The sequence below is a fragment of the Haliotis cracherodii genome, unplaced genomic scaffold (assembly GCF_022045235.1).
Source record: "Haliotis cracherodii isolate W230 unplaced genomic scaffold, xgHalCrac1.p SCAF_10, whole genome shotgun sequence".
In the NCBI taxonomy this organism is placed as follows: domain Eukaryota; kingdom Metazoa; phylum Mollusca; class Gastropoda; order Lepetellida; family Haliotidae; genus Haliotis; species Haliotis cracherodii.
The window spans coordinates 11,754,109-11,778,996 of record NW_027266265.1 but is presented as its reverse complement, the minus strand read 5'-3'; the positions used below and the strand labels follow the sequence as shown (position 1 = coordinate 11,778,996).

The following is a 24,888-nucleotide window of genomic DNA, read 5'->3' as shown; positions in this document are numbered from 1 at the left end:
GCATGCTAAGGGCATGATGGGAAATTAGAATATCACCTTATTTGGGATGTTGCTAAATGTCTTTACTGAGCGAGTGGGTAATTGTTGTTTTTCGCTGCTCTCGGGGCAGACGCTCCACCATTAGACTACGGAGGCGATTGTAAGTACATAGACAAACAACAAAAACAAAGTAGGTATTAAATGATTTGAATACCGATTTTGAATCTCAGTGTACTGGATCAACAGACAACTGTATGAGTCACCCATTTGAATTGTCAGTAATTTGACACTGTAAATTGTGAAATTAATGCGTCTCCATTAATGCAGTCGCAAAGAACAAAGACACCGTGTTGCGTGGGTGGCGTCTGTCTGGACTTGTAGGTGTGATCAGTGATGACATGAGTGAGTAGAACGCTTGTCTTGACCCCAGCAGTGACAATTCACAGGATGTAATTAGTGTTTGAATGACATTGTTTATATATCTGTTACAAGTGCTGCTCAATAAACAGTGATGTGGAATACATAGTTGTTTGTTTTCAATGTATGTCTCAGTTGGTATTTCTGCCACTCGCATTTTTCGCATTTAATTCATGCTCATGTTAATTTCAAGATTCACAGTATCTTAATATCTATGATTAACAATCAACATTTTTTTATATCAACAATGATCAATATTTTGTTTTCCAGTGATAAATAATCTCCCATACAGATTCTCGTGCATGAGTCAATAAAATAATAGTATTTTAATATACTACTAAAGCCAAAACATATTAAACGTTTGTTAAACCACAAAATATCCAACAAAAATTGACAATATCATGATTATCACAACATACTTTGACTGCTGATTTTCAAGCTAACACTGACTCAATATTGTCAGGGCTCCAGATAATGTTTTAAGCCATTGAGTATATACTCAGATGTATCATTCACATTTGGTATTTGATGGTTGTATTTTATATGTTTTACTCTTTTGAATAGTGAATGAGTAGAAATGAATTAAAAAATTTATTCTGCTTAAAATACTGTTTCAGGTAACTTCTAGGGAATGTAGTGGTTTTGTATCCCAAACTAATTGGTGCCCAAAATGTCTAGTGAAATCAGAATGTGATTTTGTATCCATCAACTATTTTCTTCTATTCATGTGCTGCCCCAATGTCCCATACACTCACAACACTGATACTTGTCTCGGTTACAGCATGTTACAGTGAGCGAGTGAGTATGCAATATTCCAGCAATATCACGGCAGGGGACACCAGAAAATGGGCTTCACACATTGTACCCATGTCGAGAATCAAACCCAGGTCTTTGGCGTGACGAGCAAACGCTTTAACCACTAGGCTACCTGACCGCCCCTGTCTCGATCGGTTACAATAGAACATTAGTGCATTACCGACTGCAGTAGTGTTGATGTTCTAGGTGATGCATGACGCCTGCATTCATTCAGTAAACAAAGATATGTATGTTTCAGTGGAAAACGGTAGGCCTAAAGACATTCACACACACACGTTGAAATGGCTGTATTTGGGTAATTACTCATACTGTTGTTATAACATTGGTTTTTTTTTAAATTGTTCACGCGTATTTGTGGGAAATCAGTTTGTTTGTGGTGATTAAATTTGCGTATTTTACGCCAATACGCAGCTTATTCGCAGCTATGTATTTCCACCTTGAACAGACATGTACATCAACAACACATCAAACCAGTAGCATCTTGAGATAACATTCGATGCGTAATGGCATTATTTCCAGGTACTGTCACTGCAATCACAATACGAACAGCATGTCAACTTCTTGAAAGTTTTTTACGCCTTACTTTCCGTGTCACTTTGACTGTCAATGTCAGGTCGAGCTGCCTCTTACCATGGCAGACAGAGCTTTCCGCGTAGATACATCCAGCAAAAACGCTTACCTGTCATGACGATATGTAGCTTGTGTAAACAGCTGGTAAATTGTGCATCAAGGCCAAACAGGATCTCCCTTTAATCATGCCTGACAGGTCAGTATGCCCGAACGTAAACAACAATAAACAACAATGACCAGCTGACACAGGTACCCGGAAGTAAAGGGGCTGACTGCTCCACACAGCGTTGTAAGATCATCGACTACCGTGAAAATTGTGGTACGCTGTCCAGAGCTTTAGAATATTACCGTTATTTTTGTAGATTTTTAATGCTGACAGATTTGCTTTTAATATATATGTTTGAGCTTATCTATGTATTCATAGCTGTGCTGTCATGTGATATTTGATCACAATTTACAGAATCAAAAGGAACAATTCACCAGACATGCGACTGGTGTTTCGACTTATTATTATATTAAATGACTGACAAGCCTCTCACGGAGATGGGTTTTTTTTGTTTTAAAAGAAAGACATTTAACCTCTCTTAATTTTTTTTCTCAACAAACGGGGCAACAATAATTGATTAACCCAACACATTTGTACAAGCATACATACAATGGGATGTTTTATGTTGGTGTCATTCTCAACAATAGCAATTATAGTTAGCTCCAAATATAAATAAATGCATCCCGCCTTGGTGAACATTACCAATAATATCTCAACTTCTTTAGTCTTCTAAACTGTTAAGAAATAACCCTGAAACGTAGTTGGTGTTGATATACTTTGTGCAATATTACAACGCATATACAGATGACTTATTTTTTAAAGTTTTCCCCATTTCACCACGCGAATAAATGAATCATATGTGTATTTACTCACGTGCGGTCACACATACGTGAATGTTGTTTTACGCCCAAGTTGCCAATATTACACTTCAGATATATACCCCGACGACCTGCATTAAATCTAGTCAAGGCCAGAAAAAATGGTTGTCAGCATCTACACCGTCGACGTTGTTTGTCAGTTCATGCATTTGATAGACACAACCGATTCCGCCATTATTCTGTTTCAGCAAGAACCGGGGTTTTGGGGGAGGTGAGGGTTGTATTCATAGGATTGACAAGAAATCATAACACAGTAATAAGATTAAAGACAACACTGGTTTCTACAGATGTTAACCTCGATCATCCAGCGTATCATACCTCCATTCCATTCTATAATAATATATATCATGCATTGAGATATTTTAATACGCTGGATAATCGAGGATGCTTTCAGATGGTTAAAGTGACTAACGTCTAAGATGTGTGTAACTGTCTCTTTGTCTCGGAATTGTGTAATTCTGATATTAATTCATCCTTGTAGACATTGCTATAGCAGACGAATTGGTTTCAAATCATTTGAATCAAACTTGCAAAAGTGCGAACTGCAAATCCAGTCACCATTGCGTTCAGACAACACTGAAGGGCACTATATATTCAGTTGAGAAACCACCAGACCGCATCTTCTCTTAGGATATAAACGTAATGTCTTTACAGATTTGCGAATGTTATATTGTATTTGATGCTTTTTCAGATTTGAGACGTGATAAAAAATGCATACGCAGTTCAGGAGATTTTCAGGCGTCCATAACCATTCAACAAGATTGCCAATAAGCTCGAGCCAAGTCCTCCTTCAAATGAACACCATGTACACAAGGCACACCCGGGGGCTAGGGGTGGGGAAGCAGGGATGGGATCCAGATCAGATTAACGTAATAATGTGCGAATAGTATTGAGAGAGGTACACACCTTGTGACATAACAAGTTAATTAATCGATCCATCATATGCCCATCTTTACAGTGACAGTACTGGGATGACCTTGTGTAACGGCGGTTGGGATGGTCTGATTTATTTCCCAATTGAACACATTCACATAATAATACTTTATCTATATGCGGAAAGATAAATTTGTTTACGGGATGTTCGATCTTCTATTTAGTGAGTGATGTGGTTGAGTGATTAACGGCGTTTTGAAATGCTGGTTTGTTTCAGCAAATACGTTCCTTCGCCTTTGGTTTCAGTTTTTACGGCGTGTCAGATTGATGTGGGGAGAAAGCCCAAAGTGATGCAGGTATTGTGATACGTTATCCACTTCAGTGAAACCCACGAGCACGGCCATGGTGCCGACACACCTAGAAACATAGCGAGGGCGAATCTGGGATTCGAACCAACGATCATGGGTCTCTGGTATGTTATTTGGGACGCACCTCTGCAAGCGTAGCGAATTGCAGCGCCTTAGACAACAGGTCACTTTAATGATAAGATCTGAAACCATGTTGGTCTTTATGTACAGTGGACGTTTCACACAGAACGGGGACCTATACCGCTTTTATCGCTTGCGTGCACCCTCAACTGAGGTGAGGTGAAACGGCGTCCATGTGTGTGTTAGTGTTAGAGTGTATTATTGTTAGTGTTAGTGTGTGCTAGTGTGCGTGTGGCTGCTTGTACTAGCCCGGACTGATGCCGATTTAGAGTGCTAGCCCACTGAGATACCATGCCACAGTTTAACATGAATACCCCACTCAGACACAGTGTAGTGATGCCGAGCCGACCAGTCCTTGTTTTAGCGTCTAAAAGACGAGCGCCAGACAGGGTAACAACAAGTACTATCTTTGACGTCTTTTGGTCTGACGCGGCCGGGGATCGAACCCCGGACCTTACGTACTCCGGGCGGACTCTCTGACACTAGACCAAGGAAGCGGTCGCACCCTTACTAAAAACACAATATTGGCGGGGCAGGGTAGTACATTTCGTATGTTACCATAGCATATGAAGTGTCTGTGTTGAACCGTGTTAGTGAGTGGGTCAATATGTCATAATTTATATAATGAGCGGTGTCTTATATGGTATCACTGTGACGAAACCCGCGAGAACGGATAGTGCAAACAAACCAATCCAGGATTCGAACCAAATATCATCGGGTCCTGGCATGCTTAGGATTTGCAGCTCTGCACGACAAATTTCTGTATCCAAGCAAGTTTATTAACTGTTCCATCTAAGACTGGCATAGAAATATAATGAAAGACTGGCATAGAAATATATTGACGAAAATACATATTCATTCATACCTGTTTATGATATTAGGGTATTGAGACATAGTTCTCAATACCCCAGCCACAACCAACGACGTACTCGTATCTGGATCAGACAAAACCAACGACCAACAGTGTGATGACCTATCGCTGCACACTCACTAGTTCGGGTTCGGGTGTAAGCTATCGGCGGGCCATGAATTCACGACCGTAACCCACTAATATAAACGTTATTGATCATAACTACACACAAAAATAATTCACAAATGAAGACAAGGAATTGAATAAACGAATTAATATTTTCATGTTTTCATGAATAACCAACCGACGTCTGCAACTTACATACTTACATTAGTTGTTGCTAGGGAAGTACAATGCAGCATTTTCGCGATTCTGGTACCGCGGCAAGTATAAACATGCACAGGAACCGGCAATGTAAACGCGTGTGTATGGCTTATCATTAACTTTTTATAAAAATAATATTGATATTTAGCAAATAAGTTTTATTTAAAGATGACTATACTCATATTGTCACTTTTATAAGATGATTGCCGCGACCAACTTCAATCGTTGCTGGCAGAATGATAAGCATGAGAGTTGTTATTGTCCTAATTTCGATCAGCTTAGTGTCGTGATGGTGAACTGTCATTCACCATGTGTCCCCGTGCTAGTAGTAAACGGACACTTATTTCTGGATAACTTCCAAGTATTTAATCTCTTCCTTGTTTGATCTTATCCTTGATTAACTGGCAAATGTGTTCTTTGGTTTTCACATTGCAATTGTGTAGAAGATCTATATAGATTCCATGTACAAGCTCTGAATTAAGAGATATGTCAACAGCGAAATTGAGAATAAAAGTCATAATTCCAATGTAAAGAGGGAAACATTTGGGCACCAGACCTGATTAAAATACCAGAGTAGAAACCCAGAAGGACCCGGCACCAATTGAACACTGGGTCAAGGAGATTATGTCCTTGTTATAAGAAAATTCCACTGTTTGACTGTCGATCAGCAGATACCTGATTTTGAAAAAAAGATATGTGTTGGTTAGTCAAAATCATGATGCACATGAAGCAGGACGTGGAGTCAACCCACAGATGACATCCTCACCTTGTCAGCTTGCTGACGGGGTTAACCTCTTTGGTCATGTAGACAAGGCGTCTGACTTCTGATCAGAAGGTCCGTGGTTCGAATCCCATCACAGGACTCGGAAATTTTATGGCCGCTACACACACCATGGATATACATCAAGATTCTTGACTTATTTTCCCTTACCATTATAAAAATCCAGTAATCTGGACTTGAAAGGATACAGATATGGTACAAATGAATTACATTTAAGTGCTGTACTTGAATTACAGTGTCGTGTACAGCCAGTTTATTATCTGTGCCTGTGATCTCGGTGAACCATATATCTATGGAAATCTTATACATGGAAATCATATATCTGTATTGGCCAACTAAAATGTTGGTAGTGTGTGGTCAGACTCTGTGACTTGGTTCATTGCCCATGTCATCCTGCCCTAATGGCAGGAATCAATGCTCATACTTTCAGTCACTGGCTTACCTGATCTGGGCTCATTTATTTACATGGCTGCATGTTTATGTAGCTGGAATATTGGTAACTGCAGTGTTAAGTCACTTATCAACTGTTGAATATAGCCTCTTGAAAATATGCAACATCAAAGATTTATGTAATATGTAGCAAGATGTGGAGTCATCCCACAGATGACATCCTCACCTTGTCAGCTTGCTGATGGGGTTAACCTCTTTGGTCATGTGGACAAGGCGTCCGACCTTGGATCAGAAGGTCCGTGGTTCGAATCCCATCACGGGACTCGGACATTTTATGGCCACTACAAATGTAAAGCATCATTAATAATAGGTTTAAGTTGGTGAAAATCACCTTCACTTTTTTTGCATTTGAGAACTTTATCTTCTTTGTGTTGCTGGTGTGAAACTTTTAACACAATAATTATAAATATTCATGATGCCATGTGTAACTTAAGTTAAATGTACAGCATCATATATAATAATTTTTGGCTTGTCATGTTAACATTTACTTTTGTTGCATTTGAGAGCATTATTTACTTTATGTTTCAGGTGTGAAATTTTCATCACAATAATTGCAACTGATCACATATGTGTTTCCAATTATCAGTGAAATGTGATAGGTATCCCATCTATACATAGTGTGATCGACTGTCAGTTAAAATTCTGATTTGCTAAACACAAACACAAGAAGTTTACTTGGGAGACCTGACGAGACATCAAAGCATGGCGTCGGGGAGACTTGACTTGGATTCCAATGAGCTCTGTTTGATTGACTCTGGGATACAGGACATCCAAGATGTGCCCCTTCGTCCACATCTCGTGGTGCTAAACTTACACAGCAACTACATACAACAGATCCACAATCTGTCCCGATTACAGCAGCTGAGAAATCTAGACTTGTCGTCCAATCAGATCACCAGGATAGAGGGTTTAGAAGGTCTTGTCTCTCTCAGGACTCTCAACCTCTCCTGCAACCTTATCGCAGAAGTCCATGGATTATCTCCCCTTAGGTAGGACACTATTTTATGCAATCTTATTTACCATTGCACAAACATAAACAGAGATTAATAACATATGCCTTTTTCACCAAGTATCTGAAAATGCTGGCCGAATTGTTTGCTTTGTTTTTAGGTATTTGATGAAGTATGATGTATTGTATTTGCATGTTGCGTGACGGAAATAAAGATCAAAATTAATTTGTAATATTAATGACTTGAACTCTTATATGAAATTTTTTACTCTTCTAAGGAACTCTGTTTTGAACTGGAATCTATACTTTCACATGAAGATTTGAATATTTTTGAAAATAATGAGTCCATGTCCTTGGAGCCAAGGTTTCAAGGTAGACACAATTTTATGGATAACAACTTCTTTAATACTGTAAAAAGCGATGTTTCGGTAGAGATCCTTATACGCTTGACAATGGTATAATGATCTATACCGAAACATCGCTTTTTACAGTATTGAAGTTGTTATCCATAAAATTGTGTCTACCTTGTCATCCGTCAACTTCTAAGTAATGCCTATCATTCAATTCTGTCAAGATTAATTTTATTGAATGCTCAGAAAACAATAAAAAATGATAAAAATACTGGTATGAATGGTTTCAATGCAGAATGTTTCTAAGTGTTTTGAACAGATGTGGGAAATTTTGTTTTGATATTTTCAAAATAAAAACTGCTTCACTTATGTTTATTTTTATCTTTACGTATAGATCTACATGTCAAAAGCAGCAAAATGATTGATTTATTTTGTGTGTATTTGTAGATAGATCACAAGAGAAAATTTATGTTTAGATGGTTGCTATTTCCAGATTGTTTTATGAGACAATCACACGTGATAATCTTTATCTCAGGCAGCTGACTTGACAAACATAGAATTATTTTGCAGAAGGAATTTGTTCAGGAATATGTGCTATCAATATTTCTTAGCGATATTGTGATTATATGATCGAAAATAATCAATTTTGTAGTATCATGGATCAGAGCGTATTGATGACATATTCAGGTGAGGTATAGTGATGTGGCACTATTTTGTAAATGTGTAAGCGTGAGAGTGTATGAGTTTACGCTGCTTTGTGAAATATTCAAGAAATATCACAGTGGAGGCACCAGAAAGGGCTTCATTATTGTTCCCTTGTTGGGAATCAAACCCAATCTCATTAAAATCAGATCTTAGTTCTCGCTACCGCTAAACAAAGATCTGAGGACATCCCATTACGGGTCACCTCAGACCGACCTTGCGCGAACTTTGACCAACCAATGGAATGACCAATAAGAAGGCCGCTTTCTCGTGCTTTACGGCACTAATTTCAAATTGGCAACTATGCTTCTAAACATATTATGACAAATTCTCGATTACAAATTTGAAACCTGAACAAAAGAACATTGTGGAATGGCTAATAGATGGTCTAGATTGTATGGACACAGTTGTTAAACCCGTAACTATCGTTTGGAGTTAAAGTTTTCGAGGCTGCATGATCAAAAATTACATTACGACTCTCACTTTCATATTCTGGTATGCGATGTTCTGATTGGTCGCATGAAAGGTCGTTCTGACGTGACCCCTTATGGGATGTCCTCAGATCTTTGTTTAGCTGTAGCGAGAACTAAGGTCTGATTTTAATGAGATTGGAATCGAACCTGGGTCTTCAACGTGACCACTAGGCTACTCCGTTGCCCCTCAATATTTAAGATAATGATACTCTTTGCTTTTCGGTGCAGGTCTCTTGTCAAAATAAACTTGAGCTACAACCAGATAGGGAGTGTAGAAGGTTTCAGCCAACTCACCGGTCCCCAGTATAAGCTGTCACACATTGAACTCCACGGCAACAAGCTGCGATCCCTGACACATGTAACACAGGCTCTGATTGGCTGCTTCAACCTCCGACACCTGGTGCTGTATCAGGATGGGTCAGGCAATCCAGTGTGTCATCAACCAGGTGAGGATGTGGTCATGCTATAAATGTCATGGAGCTCTCTTTATGGTTAAATGTAAAATGTTTGTTTGGTTCAAAAGTTTGTTTCATTGTTGACTCTTAAAATTTCATTGAAATGTTTACCAGTTCTGACTCAAATCTGAAAGTTAAGTGTAAATTTTTTTTTGGTCAAAATGCCAACCTTCATTTCAATTTTAATTCAAAACTTACATATTTATTTCCTGAGCTACAGGGAGACCAGATGTGAAGTCATGTGACATACAATGTGTCACTATTTTATGAAATGAGGATGTTGTTGGAAAATTTTGATAGAAAATTCTTCCATATCATTAAAATATAAAAATACGTAAGGACATTTTGGATAACAGTCAGTCAATGTCCAAGCCAATGAACTGATATAAAACAGTGCAATACACAGTATATTCTGTTCAATGATAACCAAGTTTTTTCAAAATTGTAGGCAATATGAAAATAATGTGGCCAAAAATATGCTTTTGCATTTGATCTCTTCTAAATGAGATTGATAGTATGAAATAAAGCACATATATTTAAAGAACCATGCCTCTTGGATAGTTCTTTGAAACTGTCAAAGAGTTACTTCCAATGCAATACAAATCTACTTCGGATTTTATTGTACTCACGGACGTACATACATTCTATATACGTCTTTGTTGTACTGAAATTTGTTGCATTGTTGACAAGAAGAATAAGATAAACATTTTTATTGTTTATTGTTGATGCCTTTTGTGGTCTAGTTGCACTTGACATTCATACAGATATTGCCAAAATAGTGTTCGAAGCGGCATAAAACCAAATAATCTCATATTGGTGTGGATATTTTATTCAACTTGTCTTTTCTGAGTGCAATGCCATATCTACACCAACAATGGAGTATCTGCGAAGGGATATTTTTGTTTTGTGTAGGTTTTCTTTTGTAAAAATTTAGATTTCCGAATTGTTTTACGTAAATGACATCTGATTGGTTCAAGGACATAGCCATGCATCATTTAGTTTTGGCAGTCAAGGTTTGATCAAGGTTCACATGATGAGACCTGATACAGAGTTAGTTTTGGGGCCAGAGAAGTGTCATATCAGAGTAAAACATCTGATTTTCAGGGGTAGATTTAACAACAAATTCATCTGTAGCCACCTGGGCTTGCTCCTTTTAAAAGTTACAGGCCCTTCTCCAAACTAACTGGCCCTTTTCCAAACTAACTGGCCCTTTTCCAAACTAACTGGCCCTTTTCCAGACTAACTGGCCCTTCTCCAGACTATCTGGCCCTTCTCCAAATTCACTGGCCCAAAATAAAATGTTGGAGGCCACGACTGAGTTACCCAGGGAAGTCCAAACATTTTAGAACTCCACACCCCTAAAACGTCATTTTCTGCACTCTGAGTTTAAATCTTGGGTTCCTCATTTCGTGGCGATTTTATGAGCAATAAATGATGTTGTTATTATACAGAAAATTACAAAATGGCCGCCGGTTGTGTCATTCCACCAAGATGATCTTTGAGCCAACCATTCACACGTCCTCATCGCCCCTAAATATGTTTTCATTTAAATTACCTGATTCACAAGCAGCATCCAATTTAAAAAATGAAACATACACAGAGAAGGGGGGAAACTTTGACTAGACAGGCCATCCACTTTCTGTTTCAGCAAACCTTTGGTAAGTTTAAGTGGCCACAGGCCAGCAGTTAAATCGAACCCTGATTTTAATTAATGAGTGTGTAACTAACCCATGTGATTCAGGGTAAGACGAGGTCCACTGTGACTAATACATGTATTGCATTGTCAGCCTCACTTGGGTGATTGTGTGGAATCTTTGATTTATTTGATGAAACCCTTGATGACAAATGAAAAATGTAACTGTGACTTAGATTGAAACAATTTGTAAATGTTTGTGATGAGTAATAATTATTGTTTTGCATTTTGTGAACAGGATACCCGTCAGAGGTGTTCAGTGCACTCCCTCAGGTGAAATGTCTGGATGGCAAGGACAGAGTGGGACGTCCAGCAGACATGACTGAGGTTCTCAATGACATCCCTGGTAACTTTCATGCTAAAACTATCACATATCCCACATTAGCCAAGACGGAACCAGTCTCTAGTCTATTTTTGTGTTTCCATTGACTGGAAGTTACTTATTTTTTATGCTGTGCCTCATACTGTACCTCATACCGTACCACTTACTGTACCTCATACCGTACCTCATACTGTACCTCATACTGTACCTCATACCGTACCACTTACTGTACCTCATACTGTACCTCATACGGTACCTCATACCGTACCTCATACTGTACCTCATACCGTACCTCATACTGTACCTCATACCGTACCTCATACCATACAAATTACTGTACCACTTACTGTACCTCATACCGTACCTCATACTGTACCTCATACTGTACCTCATACCGTACCACTTACTGTACCTCATACTGTACCTCATACGGTACCTCATACCGTACCTCATACTGTACCTCATACCGTACCTCATACTGTACCTCATACCGTACCTCATACGGTACCTCATACCATACAAATTACTGTACCACTTACTGTACCTCATACCGTACCAATTACTGTACCTCATACTGTACCTCATACTGTACCTCATACTGTACCTCATACCGTACCACTTACTGTACCTCATACCGTACCTCATACCATACCTCATACCGTACCACTTGCTGTACCTCATACTGTACCTCATACTGTACCTCATACCAGACCTCATACCGTACCACTTACTGTACCTCATACTGTACCTCATACCGTACCTCATACTGTACCTCATACTATACCTCATACCATACCTCATACCGTACCACTTACCGTACCTCATATTGTACCTCATACCGTACCTCATACCGTACCACTTACTGTACCTCATACTGTACCTCATACTGTACCTCATACTGTACCTCATACCATACTTCATACTGTACCTCATACTGTACCTCATACTGTACCTCATACCATACCACTTACTGTACCTCATACTGTACCTCATACCATACCTCATACTGTACCTCATACTGTACCTCATACTGTACCTCATACCGTACCACTTACTGTACCTCATACTGTACCTCATACCGTACCTCATACTGTACCTCATACTGTACCTCATACTGTACCTCATACCATACCACTTACTGTACCTCATACTGTACCTCATACCATACCTCATACTGTACCTCATACCATACCTCATACTGTACCTCATACCGTACCACTTACTGTACCTCATACTGTACCTCATACCATACCTCATACTGTACCTCATACTGTACCTCATACCGTACCACTTACTGTACCTCATACCGTACCACTTACTGTACCTCATACTGTACCTCATACTGTACCTCATACTGTACCTCATACCGTACCACTTACTGTACCTCATACGGTACCTCATACCGTACCTCATACCATACCTCATACCGTACCACTTGCTGTACCTCATACTGTACCTCATACTGTACCTCATACCAGACCTCATACCGTACCACTTACTGTACCTCATACTGTACCTCATACCGTACCTCATACTGTACCTCATACTATACCTCATACCATACCTCATACCGTACCACTTACCGTACCTCATATTGTACCTCATACCATACCTCATACCGTACCACTTACCGTACCTCATACTGTACCTCATACTGTACCTCATACCGTACCTCATACTGTACCTCATACTGTACCTCATACCGTACCTCATACTGTACCTCATACCGTACCTCATACTGTACCTCATACCGTACCTCATACTGTACCTCATACCGTACCACTTACTGTACCTCATACTGTACCTCATACCGTACCACTTACTGTACCTCATACTGTACCTCATACTGTACCTCATACCGTACCTCATACCGTACCTCATACCATACCTCATACCGTACCTCATACCGTACCACTTACTGTACCTCATACTGTACCTCATACTGTACCTCATGCTGTACCTCATACCGTACCTCATACCGTACCTCATACCGTACCACTTACTGTACCTCATACTGTACCTCATACTGTACCTCATGCTGTACCTCATACCGTACCTGATACCGCACCACTTACTGTACCTCATACCGTACCTCATACTGTACCTCATACCGTACCTCATACCGTACCTCATACTGTACCTCATACCGTACCTCATACCGTACCTCATACCGTACCTCAATGGTTTCAGGCTTAGAAGACTACATGGAGTATCTGATTTCTTCAAGTAGCTCTGTAAGTATCTTCCGTTACTGAATATATAAACTGATAACCAAAGCTGAAGCATAGCAAGGGGGCATGGGTGCCCCAGTCACCTAAGGTGCAACAATCTGCTGTGCAGAGTTGCATGTGTTTGTTATTTTTTTTTATTTTGAATATTGTTCCTCTGTCATTACCAATTTTTAAAAGAACCGATCAGACATAATATTTCTGTAATACCTCTGTGGAATGACAATGCTCAAATATTTATTATTCTCCTGTCTTCCAGGAATCACAATTCTCACATATTTATTATTCTCCTGTCTTCCAGGAATCACAATTCTCACATGTTTGTTATTCTCCTCTGTTCCATGATTTCACCACTTTCACATAGAACTGTTAATGTTATACCCTTTGTTTTAGGATCCACAACTAGCTGATGTTATCACACCTAAAATTGACCAGGCACTCACAGCATTCAGACAGCGCCACCTGGTGTCGGGAGAGATTAGCACAACTGTCTCATCAACTGACATAGAACAGAGCCCTGTAGGTGTCAAGGTTTGTGGCAATCTTTAAATTAAGTAATTGGCATCGTCTTGGCAGATGATGTAGAGCTGTTTTTGAGCCATGTGGTAAAGTTATTGGGAAATGCTTAAAGTGTGTTTTGGTTTGGTAAATTGTAAAGTAGCGCTGAGATCTTTTTGTGGAATTGTCTCATTTTATGAAAGCACCAGGTGGTATGTAACATTTTCAAACTCTCACTGTGCGGTTTTTGTCCCTGTTCATTGTAACACGAGATGGTATGTGACATTATGCAAGATATATTCTGCAATAGGTGGTATGTGCCCTTGTTCAGTGTAACACCAGGTAGTATGTGCCCTTGTTCAGTGTAACACCAGGTAGTATGTGTCCTTGTTCAGTGTAACACCAGGTGGTATGTGTCCTTGTTCAGTGTAACAGCAGGTAGCATGTGTCCTTGTTCAGTGTAACACCTGGTTGTATGTGTCCTTGTTCAGTTTAACACCAGGTGGTATGTGTCCTTGTTCAGTGGAACACCAGGTGGTATGTGTCCTTATTCAGTGTAACACCAGGTGGTATGTGTCCTTGTTCAGTTTAACACCAGGTGGTATGTGTCCTTGTTCAGTGTAACAGCAGGTAGCATGTGTCCTTGTTCAGTGTAACAGCAGGTTGGATGTGTCCTTGTTCAGTGTAACAGCAGGTAGCATGTGTCCTTGTTCAGTGTAACACCAGGTGGTATGTGTCCTTGTTCAGTGTAACAGCAGGTAGCATGTGTCCTTGTTCAGTGTAACAGCAGGTGGTATGTGTCCTTGTTCAGTGTAACACCTGGTTGTATGTGTCCTTGTTCAGTGTAACACCAGGTGGTATGTGTCCTTGTTCAGTTTAACACCAGGTGGTATGTGTCCTTGTTCAGTGTAACAGCAGGTAGCATGTGTCCTTGTTCAGTGTAACAGCAGGTTGGATGTGTCCTTGTTCAGTGTAACACCAGGTTGTATGTATCCTTGTTCAGTGTAACACCAGGTTGTATGTGTCCTTGTTCAGTTTAACACCAGGTAGCATGTGTCCTTGTTCAGTTTAACACCAGGTTGTATGTGTCCTTGTTCAGTGTAACACCAGGTAGCATGTGTCCTTGTTCAGTGTAACACCAGGTGGTACGTGACCTTGTTCAGTTTAACACCAGGTTGTATGTGTCCTTGTTCAGTGTAACACCAGGTAGCATGTGTCCTTGTTCAGTGTAACACCAGGTGGTACGTGACCTTGTTCAGTGTAACACATGGTGATTCCATATAAGTGAGGTTGGGTTGTATACTCCCCAGGGAGTTGAGAATGATTAGTGGAATGTGAACAAATCAACTGGTTGGGGAACAAATAAAACCCCTTTTGAGCAGATACTAGTACCTGGATACCTGCAGTATTTAAATGTATAATATAATGATAATGTGTTACTGTTCATTGAAACACCAGGTGGAATGTTCCCTTGTGCCAAAAAAACATATAAGGTTGCTTCTGGCCAAGTACAATATAACACCAGGCAGTATGTGTCTTTTGTGCAATGACAGCAATAGCAATTGGCACTCGTTCTGTAGTCCTTGCAAAACTGCCAAATATTTAAGGTATCATAAGGGCTCGTAGAAATTTGCCATTTTTAAGGGTTTTGCTACATGTTATCACAATAAGGACTAGTGGACTTAAAGGGTTAGTTTCACCAAATAAAGCCATGCAAATAATAAGAATATAACTTTCTTTCTGCTCATGCACTACCCTATAGGGTATATTCAATTACTTACCCATGAACATTGCTGAGTGTTAAACAACAAACCAACTAACCAACTTACCCATGAAGATCTGGGTTATAATTGGTCTTCAGCAACCCATGCTTGTGCAAAGAGATGATGACTAACAGGTTCGGATAGTCAGACTTTCTGACTTGGTTGATGCATGTCCTCATATCCAAATTGCGTAGATTGATGTCCAAGATGTCAATCACTGGACAGTGGTTTGTAAATAATCGAACCTTGTATTATTACTTGTAAGTACAATTATATGTATACTCTGCAAAAACGCAAAAGAGGTAATGAAACGCAGAAAAGGTCTTCATCAATCCATGCTTGTTGTAAGAGGCGACTAACGGGATCGGATGGTCTGGCTTAATGACTTGGTTGATGCATGTCATCAATCCCAATTGCATGGTTCATGATGCTCATGATGTCAATCACTGGATTGTCTGGTCCAGACTTGATTATTTACAGACGGCTATCATATAGCTGGAATATTGCTAAGTGCGGCATTAAACAACAAACATACAGACAACAAGATTCACATTCTGTGATCATGCAGTGCTAGTGATGCGGATGCCCTTGTGTGTTGTACAGGAAAGTACCTGGGACCAGGAGTCTCGGCTCCAGCAGCTCGAGGGACAACTTGCTCAGCTCCTCCACAAACAACAGGTGAGGAACACTTCATGTGTTGTTTGTTGTTCTGTGTTCAGGGATTTATCTAGGGTCCAAACTATGTACCCCTGGCAGGCCTATGGAGAAAAAATTAGTATTTTGTTTGAATACATGTATTATTCATACATGTATTATGAATATATGGTTAGGAAACAGATTACAAACATAAGTCTATATATATTAATGAACACTTTTTATAACCAGATAGTGTGATAAAAGGATTAAATGGGTTAATTCAGTTTTTTTAATGGAAAAAAGTGTGCACTATACTCAAGAAAATATGGTATGTGTTATCAAAATGAGCTTGATTTTTAATTTTTTTATTTTAATCATACATGCACACCAACAGTTACTGTCAAATATGAGGTTGGCGTGACCAAAATATAAATGTGCAATTGGCCAAAAGAATATTTCAAGATCCAAGGTTTAGTGTTGCATTTTAAAACTGCATTCAAGGCATTAATGTAAAACCAAGCATTAATACCTCTTCCTCTTTATTGTCCTATCATCAGTGAAAATCAAGTCACCTCCACAAAGTCAGAAATTTACATGTAACTGTAATCATGATAATAGCATGAATTGTGAAATATTTGATTCCAATCTGGGAATTTTTGCAGACAATTGCAGCACATATGAGGCCACATATCGGTCTCTGAGCAGGTCCTTTTAAATCCCTGATGTGTCTGAAGTTTGTTTTATTCATGAGTCTTGCTTCTTTTAAACCATAGGTTATCTGTACATAGATTGTACGAGGGAGTGGGTCTGAACATGGAAATCATAATTTTTATCAATTACTGTTCTTAAACACTTCTGCCTTGTGTGGAATCCATTCAGAATTCAGGATGTCAATACAGTCAAGTTCAGTTAATCCAACATGGTTGGCTACATACCGGTATTATTATGTAGGATATACGAAATTAAGTAGTATCAGTGTTCGTCATCGAAAATCGGAAAACAACACGATAGATAATGACACATTTAGGTTGTAATAAAAAAATTAAAAAGGAAATATTCATACTGTTATGTTAAAGTGTTAGCGGAATATGTTTTCTAATCATGCAACCTTGAAAAACTTAAAACAGGGCATTCCAAACTACAGTTATGGGCTGTATGACTGATTCAAAATACTTTTGAAAGCATAGTCTGGAATGGAAGTGACCAGTTTAAAACTAGTGCCGCAAAGCTCAGGAAGTCTGCTTTAATATTAGCTAATGTCGACTTCCAGTTAGCCTTTTGATTTTTTGGTTCATTTTGGAAAGGTCATTCTGAATTGACCTGTCATTGGATGTCCTCAGCCATAGCAAGAACTTAGTTCTGATATTTATTAAATTGAGGTAATCTAGATTAGTGATTAATCCTGTTTTGCTTATTAAAGTGATTATTTGTATTTGGTTTAGCAAGTTTCGCTTCAGCCATTGTAATATGCAGGTACTTGTTGACTCTTTTCGCATCAAAACACAGGGTGGTGTACTTGCGGGAAGATGACAATGGAGTATGCTGATCACTGTCGGATTAACAAGACTCTAAATGAATGATTTCAGCAATTCCCCATCATCAGTGATGGATAAAGCCGATAGTCGGATTACGAGTGTCAGATTAACAAGACTTGACTGTGTATGCTACATAAAAGAAGTTAAAGTATTTTGATTCTCAAAGAAAAGGAAGAGGAAAACTTTCCAAGTACAACTGCTTATTATCTAGCTCATGGTTAACTGACAATTTTCCAAGTTTGAAGCTGATCAATAAAGTAGTCTTCTTGTCAGCACACTTAAATTCCAAAATATATAAAACGTCAATGCCAGAGAACAAGCAGGCTTGATCATCTGCCGAAACAAACACCAATGGGTATTAAAGGCAAAACAGTGATGAAAATGTTTGAACGAATCAAAGACACCTAAACCTTTTTCTGAGTTCCATGTGGTACTCCATGTAGATAAAAAGTATATTAATGAATCACTCTGTGTTATAATCATAACCACAAGGTATGTTTGTCACAGAAAAGTATCTTTATGTTACCATGGAACTTATTTGGAACATGCTTTACAATTTTAGAGTTCAAGGAACGATGAACCCTAGTCCACAGTGCCTCATGCGGTTTGTGAGAGCCAACTGGGGGTTGGGTGGTCAGGCTATGTACCCTGATGGATAGGGGCATTGGTCATAGTATCAACCCAGCGTCATCTATTTGCATTGGCAAACTGATTTGTTGCATAACACTTGTGATTAACTACAACCTGCTGTGTTTTTAATGACCTGGAGTGACCAGTATTATGGCTGGTATTATCAAGTACTTGTTGGAATCTCATTTTTATCTGTCCCCCACAATTCAACTGTACCACTTGCTTGTTCACTCACTCACTCACTCACTCACTCACTCACTCACTCACTCACCCACCCACCCACCCACGCACTCACTCACTAACTCACCCGACCAGCCACTCACTCACTCACTTACTGATAGACCTGTTGGTCATCAGGTATTTCACATGTCATCAACATCAACAGAGTCAGGATTTACCACAGAACTCTAGATTGTGCTTGCTATATTATCCTGACACAAATACAATTGCCTGGCGGTCTACTATGTATTCAGCACAGAGCGCGACAGACGTATCAATGGTGTATTTGGTATCTATAAACAGCTTGTATTATATGCTTGAAATGTGCGCACCCTTATCGATATAGCTCAGGCGTGACATCATCTCATTACCATAATCTCAAACGTCTTATTGAATCATGATAATAACTTGATATATTTCCTCATTATATCGGAACAGATTGATGCTATTTGATCTTTTTCACTTCAAGCTAAATATTAATGAATGTAATTCTAAGATGTGATGCCAGACTCATGTGTAGCTGTCTATTTTCATCCCGGAGATGATACGACGTCAAGCTTTGAAGTACACCTACATGATCGGTGTGACGTAGGAATCCTCACAGATTCTATTGAGTGTAAATAGAGTTTACCTGATCAAATGGTTTTGCTGGTGTATCGGGTGCTTGATGCAGGTATTGGTCTGTTTCGGCTGTCATGTCTGATGACATGTGTCTGGGGGAGGTGGGGACAGAAAGAGCTGTTAATATCAGTTGACAAATTGGTGATTGAGGCCCCAGGTTTGATGCAATTGTCAATAATAATTCCCAAATTGGTATGAAATCTTGCCAAGCCATGTCATTCTGATCAATGTTATGACTTCTGTAGAGGTGAATTGTAGTTCACTGACAGCAGAACCAAGACATCAGAAGATCGAGGTTTTAATGATAGGGTTGGTTAGGGAAGGTTAGGGGAAAGGATGTTTTAATGTTAAATTTACATTTTTGCATTGAATATATTATTAAAATACACCTGAATTTTAGAAAATGAGAAAGTTCCAATTTTGAACAAGATTGTTTTTTTCCTGTTTTTATCTGCCAAGTGTGCTAAGTGTGGAACCTAGATAAATCCTGATGTGTAATGTTGCATGTGGGGAGGGGAGGGGTGGCATTGTCCGTATGCTTATTTGCACTCCACTGTCTGTGGATCAAAGACAGTATTCATTCGTATCCAGTGCTCTTGTAGAGTGAGTGAGTGAGTATGGTTTTACGCCACTTTTAGCAATATTCCAGCAACATCACGGCAGGGGACACCAGGCTAACCACCAGGCTACCCGACCGCCCCTGCTCTTGTAGAAATACAGTATTGGGCTGGTTTGGATTGGATAGGGATGGTTGGATCGGGTAGGGATAGTATGGGTGTGGTTACAATAGGGTTGGTTAAGGAAGGTGAGGAAAAAATAGAGGGTAATGATAGGGTTGGATGGGGAAGAGGACATGAAGGGATGGATTCGGTAACAAATAGTTGAAGGGAAGGAGTGTGGTGAGAATAGGCTTGGTTAGGGAAGGTTGAGTGAAGGGAAGGATTGGGTAATGATAGAGTTGTTTTGGGAAGGTGAGGTGAAGGGAAGGATTGGGTAATGATAGGGGTGGTTTGGGAAGGTGAGGTGAAGGGATGGATTGGGTAATTATAAGGTTGGTTAGGGAAGGTGAGGTGAAGGGATGGATTGGGTAATGATAGGGTTGGTTTGGGAAGGTGAGGTGAAGGGAAGGATTGGTTAATTATAAGGTTGGTTAGGGAAGGTGAGGTGAAGGGATGGATTGGGTAATGATAGGGTTGGTTAGGGAAGGTGAGGTGAAGGGACGGATTGGGTAATGATAAGGTTGGTTAGGGAAGGTGAAGTGAAGGATGGATTGGGTAATGATAGAGTTGGTTAGGGAAGGTGAGGTGAAGGGACGGATTGGGTAATGATAGAGTTGGTTAGGGAAGGTGAAGTGAAGGATGGATTGGGTAATGATAGAGTTGGTTAGGGAAGGTGAGGTGAAGGGACGGATTGGGTAATGATAGAGTTGGTTAGTGAAGGTGAGGTGAAGGGATGGATTGGGTAATGATAGGGTTGGTTAGGGAAGGTGAGGGGAAGGGATGGATTGGGTAATGATAGAGTTGGTTAGGGAAGGTGAGGTGAAGGGACGGATTGGGTAATGATAGAGTTGGTTAGGGAAGGTGAGGTGAAGGGATGGATTGGGTAATGATAGGGTTGGTTAGGGAAGGTGAGGGGAAGGGATGGATTGGGTAATGATAAGGTTGGTTAGGGAAGGTGAGGTGAAGGGATGGATTGGGTAATGATAGGGTTGGTTAGGGAAGGTGAGGTGAAGGGAAGGATTGGGTAATTATAGAGTTGGTTTGGGAAGGTGAGGTGAAGGGAGAGACTGGGTAATGATAAGGTTGGTTAGGGAAGGTGAGGTGAAGGGATGGATTGGGTAATGATAAGGTTGGTTAGGGAAGGTGAGGTGAAGGGACGGATTGGGTAAGGATAAGGTTGGTTAGGGAAGGTGAGGTGAAGGGATGGATTGGGTAATGATAAGGTTGGTTAGGGAAGGTGAGGTGAAGGGAGAGATTGGGTAATGATAGGGTTGGTTAGGGAAGGTGAAGTGAAGGATGGATTGGGTAATGATAGAGTTGGTTAGGGAAGGTGAGGTGAAGGGACGGATTGGGTAATGATAGGGTTGGTTAGGGAAGGTGAGGTGAAGGGACGGATTGGGTAATGATAAGGTTGGTTAGGGAAGGTGAAGTGAAGGATGGATTGGGTAATGATAGAGTTGGTTAGGGAAGGTGAGGTGAAGGATGGATTGGGTAATGATAGAGTTGTTTTGGGAAGGTGAAGTGAAGGATGGATTGGGTAATGATAGGGTTGGTTAGGGAAGGTGAGGTGAAGGGATGGATTGGGTAGTGATAGGGTTGGTTAGGGAAGGTGAGGTGATGGGATGGATTGGGTAATGATAGGGTTGGTTAGGGAAGGTGAGGTGAAGGGATGGATTGGGTAGTGATAGGGTTGGTTAGGGAAGGTGAGGTGATGGGATGGATTGGGTAATGATAGGGTTGGTTAGGGAAGGTGAGGTGAAGGGATGGATTGGGTAATGATAGAGTTGGTTAGGGAAGGTGAGGTGAACGGACGACTTGGCTAATGATGGGGTTGGTTAGGGAAGGAGAGGTGAAGGGAAGGATTGGATAATGATAGAGTTGGTTAGCGAAGGAAAGGTGAAGGGAAGGATTGGGTAATGATAGGGTTGGTTAGGGAAGGTGAGGTGAAGGGAAGGATTGTGTAATAAGGTTGGTTAGGGAAAGGAAAAGAATGGATAGTTATTTGGCTGTATGGGGATGGGGAAAGGACGTACTGGGTAATGATAGGGTTGGTGACGTAAGGTGTGGGGAAGGAACAGGTTAGGGATAGGCAACATAAGGCAATGATGACCAGGGGGCCACGATGAAGGATATGATGGGGTTAGTATGGATCAGGGTTGGGTTTGGATGGTTTGGATGGAGTAGTTGTAAATCCATGGGTGATGTGATTTGATAGTTTGATTGATCAGGGTAAGGGGAATGATGGTTTTGATGGGCTAGGTATAAATCCATTGGTGATGTGTTTTGATAGCCAGATATGTACATGTATATAGGATAAATATTCGGAGTATTTATGTAAAATCATGTGAAATGCACATGATTCCTGCATCATGTGGAACCCGGTGGTTTAAGACAAAAACATACAATGATGTACAATGAACAATAAACAAGTGGCATCATGAAATGCAGCATCACTTCTTTGATAAGGGCACAACTTCCTGTACCAAAATGGTGCACTGAAGTAATGAAAGAAGATGAAAGCCTTTAACTGTCCTGTCTTCAAGGCCAAAGAGTTTTATTTTGTTTGCGCTGGAATCCCCAATTGTGAAACATATAGGTCTGTCTGTTTCCTGCAGTCGCTTGATTTTACTTTGGAGAGTGTGAGAGGTTTTTCCAAACAATGTAATTTCCAGCCACATTTAATTTTATTTGTCTGATGTTTTTTGCTTTCAATAGCTTTTTGTCTGATCAGATTTTTTTGTACCTCCAAGCTTTGGTGTCTTCTCTGACTGCTTGATTATTTTGTCCTTCATCCTGTTTGTGCAGTTCTGTGTTTCTGTTGGCTGTTGAAGTGACCTCCTGGCGCAACATCTTGACTTGACAGTATACTTCAGGAGTAGAAGGCCTTTTTTTGGCCTTCTAGGGATGCATCAGGCTTTTCTAGAGAAAAAGAATAAGTTTTGCAGACATATCATTTCCTTTGCAAAATGTTTTTATTGATTAAAAGTCAAATGTGTCAGATTCTTTTTGAGCAAAAGGGAGACCATGTAACGCAGTGTCAGACTTTCATAACTTTTCAAGAATTTCTGGCTATGGAGGTTTGAGTTCAGAGTGAGTGAGTTAGTGAGCAATGGATTGTTGTTTGTCTCCACAGACTGCAATATTCTTGTTATATCTTTCTGTTGTGGAAAATTTGTTTGTTGTTTGACGCGGGACCCGTGAAGATTCCAGGGTAGAATAGGTCTTCAGCAACCCATACTTACCGTAAAAGGTGACTATGCTTGTCGTAAAGGTCAACTAACAGGAACGCGTGGTCAGGCTTGCTGACCTGGTTGATGCATGTCATCGATCCCAATTGCGTGGATCGATGCTCATGATATTAATCACTGGATTGTCTGGTCCAGGCTCGATTATTTACAGACCACTGTAATATAGCTGGAATATTGCTGAGTGCGGCGTTAAACAACAAACAAACAAACAAAAAATGTTGTTTGACACCACACTCAGTAATATTCCAGCTGCATGATGGTTGTTTCTAGATCAATCAAATCTGGACCAGACAATCCAATGAATGATATCATGAACATTGATCTATGAAATTGGGATACGATGACATGCATCAATCATATCAGGGAGCCTGACCATCTGATTCAATTAGTTGCCTCTTATGATAAGCATGGGTTGTAGATGACCAGGGGCAGTCGGGTAGCCTAGTGGTTAAAGCGTTGGCTTGTCACGCCGAAGACCCGGGTTCGATTACCGACATGGGTACAATGTGTGAAGCCCATTCTGGTGTTCCCCGCCGTGATATTGCTCGAATATTGCTAAAAGCGGCATAAAACCATACTCACTCACTCACTGTAGACGACCAATACTTACCAGGATCTTCATGGGGGGTTGTGGAAGTAACATCAAAATCTATCATGTGACAGATTGTTGTTTGTTGTTGACTAGTCTGCTTAACAGTCCCCAAGCCTTATCATTTTCCCTTCTGCCAAGGCCTTAATGTCATGCTCGAGCACTAATTAAAGCAAGTCTAGATTTTCCACAGGTTCTGAATCTCCCATCTCACTGGTGCTCCTTTACAATTTAAATCAAAATTATATATTTTAAGAGACTAAGCGTCAGTCTATGACCTTACTTGCATGTCAGGAATTTATAGAGGTTTTAAAGACATGGTTCATTGTAGTCAGTACTGCTACTGAATATTGCTAAAAGCGGCGTAAAACCATACTCACTCACCCCAAATGGCGCTTAAGTTAAAATACTGTTGGGACACAGTGGTGCATGATGTGAATAATGATTGGACAGTCAGTATGTAAAACTTGTGTCATTGTTTCATGAGAAAAAGAAAAAGAGAAAAGTTTGTGCCAGAAGTCTATGGTTGCTATAGACCAAGCCTATTCTCACCACACTCCTTCCCTTCAACTATTTGTTACCGAATCCATCCCTTCATGTCCTCTTCCCCATCCAACCCTATCATTACCCTCTATTTTTTCCTCACCTTCCTTAACCAACCCTATTGTAACATGGGTACAATGTGTGAAGCCCATTCTGGTGTTCCCCGCCGTGATATTGCTCGAATATTGCTAAAAGCGGCGTAAAACCATACTCACTCACTCACTGTAGACGACCAATACTTAC

The 24,888-nt window shown here is 40.1% G+C and overlaps 1 protein-coding gene across 1 annotated transcript in view; it reads left to right on the top strand.

The window, feature by feature from the left end:
• The first annotated feature begins 7,174 nt into the window (after positions 1–7,174).
• LOC139454061 (leucine-rich repeat and coiled-coil domain-containing protein 1-like) overlaps positions 7,175–24,888 on the top strand; it is a 543,549-nt gene continuing 525,835 nt past the window's right edge. Inside the window, exons 1-6 of the mRNA XM_071235554.1 lie at positions 7,175–7,461; positions 9,175–9,392; positions 11,333–11,440; positions 13,607–13,650; positions 14,038–14,175; positions 16,509–16,583. Of these exons, the coding sequence (XP_071091655.1) occupies positions 7,175–7,461; positions 9,175–9,392; positions 11,333–11,440; positions 13,607–13,650; positions 14,038–14,175; positions 16,509–16,583 (870 nt within the window). The remainder of the gene's footprint in view (positions 7,462–9,174; positions 9,393–11,332; positions 11,441–13,606; positions 13,651–14,037; positions 14,176–16,508; positions 16,584–24,888) is intronic.